Source organism: Chaetura pelagica, unplaced genomic scaffold (genome assembly GCF_000747805.2).
Source record: "Chaetura pelagica isolate M959 unplaced genomic scaffold, ChaPel_1.0 scaffold181, whole genome shotgun sequence".
NCBI lineage: Eukaryota > Metazoa > Chordata > Aves > Apodiformes > Apodidae > Chaetura > Chaetura pelagica.
Genome location: NW_009951992.1, coordinates 825,907 through 835,595, shown reverse-complemented (window position 1 = coordinate 835,595; position 9,689 = coordinate 825,907). Strand labels below are relative to the sequence as shown.

Sequence of the window (9,689 nt, the reverse complement as noted above, 5' to 3'; positions counted from 1 at the left end):
CTGCTGCCAGGGGGACCCTGAGGTCAGAATCCGGAGGGCAGGATGTGCCCCAGGGCAGGTGGCTCAGGCAGGACAGACAATTCACATCCCAAACGCTCCCGTTTTCCTCCTGCTGCCCAGGGTGGCTCAGCCCAGCCCTCAGCACAGCGGGGACGGTGTCCAAACCTCAGAGTCACTTACAGGAATGTGTTTCCACCGATGAAAACATCTCCCCTCCGCCTTCCGTGCTCGGGCTGCCCAGGGCGGTGCGGGCAAAACCAGCTCGTTTCCTCGGGAGGGAAAAAGCTGGAGGGTGAACTTGTGGGGCTGCCGTCTGTCCTCACGCTGCCCGGGACACCAGAGCTTTGCTGGGCCAGGCGGGTGCTGTGGCCAGAGCCCCCGTCCCGGGGAGCGAGCGGGACCCCCGAGGTGCGGGGGGAGCGGGGCAGGACCCTCCTGCTGCCCCTTCCCGCTGCCGGGGGGATCTGGTGGGAAGCGGCCAATGAGGGGCCGGGCTGGCTCCAAATCCTGCCCTTTGCAAAGCCCCAGATAAACCAGACCTCAGTAATAAGGCCAGGGAGGTTAGGACGAGAAGCGTGACAGCAGCTCTGGAGAGGTAAGGGGGCAGTTCTGTCTGGGGGCAGCGAGTGGCCCCGGCCTTTGTGTGGGTGACCCAGGGCTCGGGAGCCGGGGGGGCAGAGCTTCCTTGGCTTCAGCCGAGGGGCTTGGTTTGCTGGTGTTCAAAGGATCAGGTAGCTGGACACACTTAGTAGAGTGATCAGGAAGCTAAACACAGATTTTCTGTATCTTGGGAGCTTCTGTGCTCATTCTGGGTGTTAAATACGTTTCTTGGGAGTGCAGCTCTGGAAAATCGTGGTGATCTGCCGGCGTGGGGAGGCTCTGGGCTTTGGAATGGAGATATGTGCTCTGAAACTGTTGGGGAGCTTCCCACCTACAGAGCTGGGTTGTTAGAGCATCCAGTTTTTTGATGACTGCTCCTTTGGTCATCGGTCACCCAGGTACAGAAATGGAAACAGAGGAAACTGTGGAACGGACTTAGTTAAAACAAGGAGATGTAAAAAAGTAGCAGCTGATGATGTAAAGCTGAACAGGAGGGGCCTTGGTCCCTTCTCACCCTCCACTCGAGATCTGTTGCTGATCAAAAATGGTGAGGAGCTTTTAAAACTGTTTATAGCAGCACAGGCAGGAGCTTTTCCTAGACAGTGGTAATCTCTTCTGCAAGCCACCTCAGGTCCATGTGACATGTCCTCACCTCCAGCCCTGCTGTTCTGTCCCTTCCCTGCTAAAAAGGAAAAAAAACAAACCAAGTGGCAGATGTTGGAAAGCGGAGCCTGTTGGTTTCATGGGGCTGCCTGGGGAATATGATCCAGATCCTACAGGAGAGAGAGAAAGCAACAGAGTGAAAGAGAGAGGAGGGAATCTGGAGGCTCTGGAAAATAACTTGCTTATTGTAACATCTAGTACAGGAAGTCAAATCTTTCTAGCAAGGTCCAGGGATGAAGCAGAACTGCTTGGGAACCAAGGAGGCTGCTGGGTTAAGTCATTTTAGAGTATGCTTTTTTGTCTTTTCTTCTGTACAGAGGTTCAAGTGCATTGAAGTGTCTTTGTCCTCTAGTGAGGGGTGCCTGAAATAAGGGTGTTAAGACCTGAACAAGTGCTACAGTAACAACCTGGCTCTTACTGGGGTTTCTTGATTTAGTTTAGGGCTTTAAGTAAAGCAGCAAAGTTCCCCATGGAAGGCACTTCGGTTCGTTATTCCAGCTCCTGATCCCAGTTACAGGGCATAATGACAAAAATCAGAAGAATATCCTAAAACTGGAGGCAGCCAAAACCACTCATAGCCCTGTGCCTTGGGCTATTTATGGAATGAATGCAATTAATGGAAATTGACACGATTTGTGTTGTCAGGTCAAAATATCCACCCCTGTCAGCTCCTCTGGTTCCTGGAGGGGAACGCTGAGACAATCTAGGAAATGTCCCGTTCCTGTTCCACGAAGTGGCTGTAGCACAGGTTGGAAAACGCGCCCCAGGTGCAGTTGGCAGGAAGAGAGGAGGTTTCCCGGGGCTGCCCAGCCCCGCTCCCCGCCCTGAGCCCCTTCCTTGCTCCCTCTGCCCGCACTGACCCTGCTCCCTTCCCCCCGCAGCTTTCCATGAAGGAGGTTGGGGACGGGCTGCAGGAGCAGATGAACTGCATGATGGGCGCCCTGCAGGAGCTGAAGCTGCTGCAGGTGCAGACGGCGCTGGAGCAGCTGGAGATCTCGGGGGGCCGCGGGCGGGACGTGCCCGCAGCCCGCAGGGTGCGGGGGGAGCAGCAGAGCCCCACGGCCCCAAAACCCCCGGGTCCGTCCCTTCCCGCCGCGCTCTCAGAGGGCAGCAGCCTTGGAGACACCTCCTCGTCCTCCTCCTCCGGGAGCCTCTGGGGGGAGGGGGTTTATCACCCGAAAAGACCTTCCTCGGTGCTGGGCGGAGCAGAGCACGCCCAGCCAAGGAGACGGGAGCCCCGGGGCCAGGGCAGTGCCTGGGGACAGCCCGTGTGCTGGGAGTGCCCGGGCTGTGACGATGGCCACGACTGGACCTCATCCCTCATGTCCCAGAGCAGGAACAGGCAGCCGCTGGTCCTGGGGGACAACATCTTTGCAGACTTGGTTGGGAACTGGTTGGATCTGCCAGAGCTGGACAAGAAGGGGGAGAAGAACGAGGCATCCCTGGCCGTGAGCAGATCCCAGGAGCTCTGCAGGAAGTTCTCCCTCACAGCCAACATCTTCAAGAAGTTCCTGAGGAGCGTTCGGCCAGACCGAGACAGGCTGCTCAAGGAGAAGCCCTGCTGGCTCCCTCCTGAAGACAAACAGCCAGAAATCTCCAAGAGACCAAAAACGATGAACAAACTCAAGGGGACATTTTACTTCCCGCTCCATGGGAACATCCAGAGCCACCACAGCAAAGCAGAGCAGGGCCCAAAGGCAGAAAGCAATCGTGAGAAACCCAAAACTGGCACCAAGAAAGTCCACAGTACCATAGACTACACCCAGTCTGGGTTTGACATCAATACAGCTGTTTGGGTCTGAGTTTGTTGGTGTCCCCAGCATTTGTTCCACACCAGAGGAGCTGGAGGCCACACACATCATTTCAGGAGACTCCCAAGCTCTCAACCTGGGGAGAGATGAGAGGAGAGTCCTCTGCAAAACCTGTTGTAGGCTTCAGTTGCCTGCAAGTGGTGCTTCCCAGGGAACTGCAGAGACCTTTGGAGACAGATATTTTAAAAACTAATCAGGATCTTTAGCAGCTTTGGGGTGAGCTGTGCCACAGGCTCCTGGAGCCTGGCTCACTGCAGCCACCCGGGCATCTCTGTCACCTCCAGTTCAATCCCTGCAGCACAAACCTCCCTGGGTGATATGTGTGTGAGTGTGCAGATATCTATCTAGTCTGTTGTTTGTTTTTTAAAAAATCTATTCCTGCTTGTGTGCACTGAACACCGGGTTATAAACCTGCCATCCAAGTGTTGTACCCCAAGCACTTGTTATTTAAACGGAAAGAAATAAGTTTGTATTTCTAAGCCCTGAGCACCCTCTCTGTGGGGGTGTTGAACCCCAGCCCTGCTGTGTTTCAGCTCTGGGCTTTTCCCCCTCAGCTGCATCTCTGCCCTGTCCCAGCACCTCTCCTTCCCCTCCAGTTAAACCAGTAGGATTCAAGGCTCCTCCCAGGGCAGCTTGTGACCCTCCCGCTCCCCGCGGGTTTGGCTTCTCCCCCCGTGCCCTTCTCCCCCAGGTCACACCGATCACAGTGTTGCAGAAGTGAATTGCTGGGCTTGCACTGGGATACAAGGTTGCAGCAGCAGCCGCTGATTGTTGTTGTTTCCTCCCGCTGTTGTGTACAAACCGTCTCCAGGAACCGGGTTCCTCAATGTCCGACTCTCTAAGAGTTACCAATAAAGTGTCCCGAGCCCCCGCCGAGGGGCTCCCCCCTCCGTCCTGCTCCTCTCCAGCCCCTGGGGTTGCTCCCAGCGGGCACAAAGGGGGGTGAACTGGGAGCCCGGGGGCTGTGCCAGCCCGTTCCCAGCGGGACCAGCAGCCTGGGGAGCCAGGAGCGGTTCCGATCCAGGAGAGGTTATAAATCAGGACAGGGAGAGGCTCCTGCCGGGTCCCAGAGCCCCCCGCCAGCCCGGAGCCCCCAGGCAGGTCCCGGGCTCGGCTGGGCTGTTGCACAAACCTGCTCCTCCCGCTCCCAGTTTAGGAAGGGCTTCTGCGAGCACTGCTGGTGGTTTTTTAACACATGGCATTCTATTCCTGTTGCAACTTCCCAAGACAGAGGCCAGTGGAGCAGAGGCGTGGAGGGAGATTTTTTTTTTTCCCCTTGGCAATTAAATAGAGACAGGAGCCAAGCCCTGGCTCTGCCCGTACAAGGACACGAGTGGGTTGGCATCTGCGCGCTCTGCTCAGCGCTTTTCCAGCAACCTGAGTTGCAAACAAGCTTTTGTTTTTCCCCCTCGTGGCTCCTGGTCTGGCTGTTTACCCCCTTCTTCATTCTCTGGACACCAAAAGGCCGTTTCTAGAGCATTTTCCTCCTCTTTCATCAGCCTCATCCCGTTTGTTGCAAGCCCACCCTCCCAGCTCTCACCGACCTCTCCCCAGGGGCAGCAGAGAAGGAACTTCTTACAAGTGGCAGCTCGAGAGAGAAACAACTTTTCGTGCCCCAGCCCCTGGAGAGCGTGGCCTGGCCCCAGGGCCTCCCCCTGCCCAGCCCCCCCAGGGCCCCATCCCGAGGGGGCATTTCCCCGGCTGGGCAGAGCAGGGCAGGGGAGGGGGCCCCGCTGAGCCCGGGGGGGGGGCACGAAAGGTGCGTTTCTGCAGGTGTGACCCCTGCAAACGGGAAGTGTTCCCGTAGGACACAGGGAGGCTCGGGAGCCTAAACTGCACATCGGGAACCCCCTCCATGGAAAAAGTGGTTCTCAGGGATTTGCCCTGTTTCCCCCCACGGGTGCCCCCCAGCCCAGCCCCCTGTGGGGGCTCCGCAGCCCCGGGCTGCACAGACCCCCACCCAAACCCGCTTCCCAGCACATGGGGCCCCTCTCACACGCTGCAGCCCCCCCAGCAGCTGCCACGGTGCTGCCCCCCCGGCTACGGGGGCTCACGAGGAGCTGATGGGAAGATTCTCTTGAGAACAAGCACTTCTGGCCCCTCTGGCTCCCAACAGCTGCCCTGGCAGCACCGGGTCATCCTGCCCGGGCATGTCATGCTGGGGGGCTGCTCAGGATCAGCTGCTGAGCCCCCCCTTTCTGTCCCTGCCTTTTCTGTCCCTGCCCAGAGGAAACCCGATTGTTTCTAGTTTCATGTGCAAAGGGCAGCTCTTGGCCCCAGCTCTGCCCACGTGTTCCCTTCCCACCCCAAATCATCTGCCAAACCTGTGCCCATTCCCCCCAGATCCCCTGAGCAGTTTTGGGGCCAGAGCCCGGGGGGGTCCCTGCACATTTTCCAGGATGTCCTCAGTGACAAATTTGGTGTGACCCAGGCTTCAAACAGCCACTTGAAAACTGCTGGTGATTGGAGTTTGATCTCTAAGTTCTTAGGAGACAAAAAACACTTAATAAACGTTTGTAAGATGCATTCAAATAATAAAGAATATCAGCCAAGCCAGACACCCTACCTGACTTAGTGTCCAGAGCAGGATCTGCTAATAAGAAAGATTTGTCAATTACCATTTCACTTCTCCAGGGATCTTCCTGAAATTTTAATGGCTTTTATCTTTTTTTTTCTTCTTTTCTTTCTTTATTTTCCTTTTTTGTGTGTGGCTTTTTTTTTCTTTGCATTAAACTGCCATGAAGTAGTTCCCTGTTATTAAGTACTAAACCTACCTAATTAGCACAATGACAGTCTTTAATGAGTCCCTGGCTCTGTGGTGTCTTTGGCAGTCAATAGCAGACACAGGACAGTCACAGCCAGAGCTTTCCCCACCGTCCTGCCCCGTGGAAGGCAGGGATGGGCCAAAGGGGGCTCAGACCTTTGGATTCCTTAGAAATCCCTGTCCGAGGGGTGTGGGAAGGCCCGGCCAAGGGCAGGGGGCTTCCATTGAACACCAGTGTTGGTTCAGCCCAGCCCTTCCCAACACCCAGCCCTGCTGGGGAGGGTGGGGGCTGGATCTGGCTTAATGCACAGAGAGGATTTGGCTCTTGGCATTAACCGGGTGTTGCTCCCGGCCCAGCCCCCCCAGCTCCCGCTGACCCCACTCCAGATGGCCTCCAGAAGGTTCACAAATGGGCCTGTAATTAAAAAGCCTCTATTTTCAAAACCATTTCACAGCTTACTCTTCTGACAACGGGATGGGGCTGCTCAGGCTCAGGCAGGGAAGGGCAGCACCGGCCCCTGCTGCCCCCACGGCTCCAGTTCCTGATCTGCAGCCCCAGAGCCACTGCTGAGCCCTCCCACACCTCCCCATGGTCCTCAGCTCCATCCCCACTAACCACCTGAGCTCCTGTGCCTAACTAACCTGAAAGCCTTTCTGACTCGAGACAGCAAATTTAACCATTTCCCCTCAATTCCCCTCGTACTGAGGCTGGAAGGAAAGAAGCCAATTGTCCCAGCCTTGCTGAACTAGGTTCCATTTCAGGCAGAGCCTAGAACTGTTTCAGTCACTCCAGCACCTTCCCAATCACCCTCATCATATTATCAATCAGCAGCAGAATCTCTTCTACTTCTCTAAGCAACGTTCCTGGGCCCTGCTCCCTCAGCATCCTGGTCTCTGCAGAAAGAGGCTGCAGCTCCTTTCTCTTCCCTTTTGTTCAAGTTCATTTGTATCCACGTGGCATTTCTAATCAGGAAATCTTACCCCTTCCAGCTGGCAGGCAGGCTCAGCTGCTGGTTTTAAAGCATAAATAAACCCGTTTTTCTGCAAGAATTGGCTGCAGCCAAGGCTGGGATGTGGCCCCATCCCCAGAGCAGTGTCACCCCTGGCCCTGCCCAGCCCCCCAGGGCCAGCTCAGCCTCCTCGTGCTGTTCCACACCAGGGCTGGTCCTGGCCCTCTCCAGACTCATCTCATCTGTGTGTTTTCCAGGAGTGTTTCTTGCAGCAGCAGCTCAAGCAACGTCCCTGAGCTGGCTCAGATTTCCCAGCTTCCTCTGAATAGGAAAGGGAAGGGGGGGAAAATCAATATCCCAGAAAGCAGAAACGTCACAGTTGGTGCTGACCTTGGGTGGGCTGGGGGTCAGCTCTGAAATCACTTCCCAACAGGCTCTACATGGACACTGAAATCCCACTGGAGCCCCAGGACAGAGGCTCCAGGAGCCAGAGGAGTCCCTGCTCAGGTTCCCTCCACCCTTGGCACCAAATCCCACCCGGGCCCTTTGCCAGTGCAGGGGGAAGGGGCTGGATGTGGCCACAGCCTTGGGGTGGGAGCCAGGGGGGGAGCAGCCCCGGGGGCTCCTGCTTGTGCCATCCCCCCCGTGGGGCTGGCACAGGGTCCCCATGGGCACAGGGCCCAGATCTGGGGGCTCCTGGCACAGGGCTGTTTGATGCCAGCCTTCCCACCCTGTCTGTGCCTGCTCCAGCACCACAGCCCTGGGCTGGGGGGTGCCAGGAACGAGGAGGATGATCCTGCTCCCTCATGAACAGACTAAACCAGCAATTTAGGTTGGACCCTCCCAGGGGGCTCCAGCACATCCACCACATGGGGCTGGAGTGTGTGTGACATTTCCAACCTAGAGATAGGGAAGGTGACAGCCTGTGGGGCAAACGAGTCCCTCTCTGCTCTGCTGTGACAGCCCAGCCCGGCGGGTGGGACCAGAGGGGCTGTCACCTCCAAAGCAGCAGCAGGGGGAGGCCCTGGGCAGCACAGTGTCCCAGTCACAGTCACAGCAGCACAGTGTCCCAGCAGCAGCTCTGGCAGCAGTGTGGGCAGAGGCTGTGGTGGCAGCCAACAAGGTCTCAGAGCACATCAGTGTACCCAGCACCTCTGCTGACCACATCCAGACCAACAACCCTCCCATCAGCCCGTGTGGGCAGCCAGGGCAGCCAAGAAAAATGTTCTGGGAACCTGGGGGACCCAGTCTCTCCCTCACCCCTGCCAGGGCAAAAGGAGCAGCTCGGGTCCCTGCAGCCACAGCCATCCCTGCAGAGCCCAGTGTGTTCCCTCCTCGGGGCCATGATCCAGAACCCTGCAGGCTCCGAGGGTGCTGCTCGTGTTGGGTCCCATCCTGGGGTCCCTTGGCTGCAGCTCCTCCCAGTCTCTGCTACAAAATTCCCCTTCCTTGTCTGTTCATTCCTTTCCAGACCAATTACAGAGCGTTTGCAGGCAGAGGCAGCCCAGGCCTGGCACAGCAGCTGCCTGATCTGCATCTCATGCTAATGGGGTGGAAACTGCTCCTGGGCTGCTTTGTCCTGAGTTTCCTGTGCCCTGAATTGAGCTCTGCTTGGGAAAAGGAGGGATCAGGTCCTCTGGATTTGACAGAATTCAAGAGGTGATCTCTCTGTTACTGCTGCCCCGGGTTTCAGACACTCCAGTGGTGCCAGCACGAGGGCCAGAGCCTTTCACAGAACACATTTGTCATCTGCCTTTTCCAGGCCTCTCCTGAGGGGGATGGGAACAAACACTCCACTTGCAGCCACAAACAGAGACTTGGGAAGTTCACTGGTGAGAAGATGTATTGCCAGGCAAAGTCGAGCAAAAGTCCTCCTGCTGCTGAGCTTTTGTGGGACCTCTACATCACCCCAAAAGGGACAGGGTAAGACCCTCTTACCCTGCCTGGAAAACGGCAAAACCTGCAGTTTGTTACAACAGCAGGTGGGTGATTCCTCCTGCCTCCTCTTCCTCTGCTCATTCCTCCTGCCTCCTCTTCCTCTGCTCGGGAGGGCTTTGGCAGGGCTGGATGAGCGTGTGCTCAGGCCCTTTGTGTGCACATGTAAATCTCTGCTGGAACAACCTGTCACTCCCGCAGCGTGTCAAAGGTAAATGTCCCCCAATCTCCACCAGAGGGGATTGTGTTCCCAGCAGGGGTTCGGGTTTTTGCCATGATACGATTTAATGTGACAGGTGTAATTAGATGTGACACATCTTTGCAACAATTCACTACCTTGGAAAACCACAAGCAAAGCTTAAAATAAACCAGAATGTTTAGACTCCCATCCCTGGGCATCACAGCTGGGGGAGGAAAAAGAAAAGAGAAAAGCACCAAGTTAAGGACTTTCCAGCACTTCCTTTGGGAGACAGCAAAGTCATGAACATGATACTATAAATTAATTATTTAGATCCCAGCCCTGCCATGGGAGCCATCTGGCCAGATGCCTTTACCCTTATCAGAGCCCCTAATAACCCTCTGTGCAGAACCAAAGGTCCATCCACGTGTGTCTCTTAACGGTCTGAGGCTTCAGTCCCTGCCCTGAAACAGGCAGAAATAGAACAGAAATGACTCTTAGCCCTTGGGTTCCCGAGCTCTTTCCGTTCCTCTGCAATTAAGACAAGGTCCTAAACCTCCAGTGCCTTTGATGGGGTTTGCACAGGGAGCCCTTCGCGTGGGGCTGCTGCTCCTCCTTCCCAGCCCCACATCCCGGCTGAGGCAGCGGGAAAATGCCGGGAGCGGGAGCAGGAGCAGGAGCAGGAGCAGGAGCAGGAGCAGGAGCAGGAGCAGGAGCAGGAGCAGGAGCAGGAGCAGGAGCAGGGGCAGGAGCAGGAGCAGGGGCAGGAGCAGGAGCAGGAGCAGGAG

The 9,689-nt window shown here is 56.5% G+C and overlaps 1 protein-coding gene across 1 annotated transcript in view; it reads left to right on the top strand.

The window, feature by feature from the left end:
• FAM212B (family with sequence similarity 212, member B) overlaps positions 1-3,065 on the top strand; it is a 24,892-nt gene extending 21,827 nt beyond the window's left edge. The window contains exon 2 of the mRNA XM_010002200.1: positions 2,145-3,065. Within this exon, the coding sequence (XP_010000502.1) occupies positions 2,145-3,065 (921 nt within the window). The remainder of the gene's footprint in view (positions 1-2,144) is intronic.
• Positions 3,066-9,689: the final 6,624 nt, after the last annotated feature.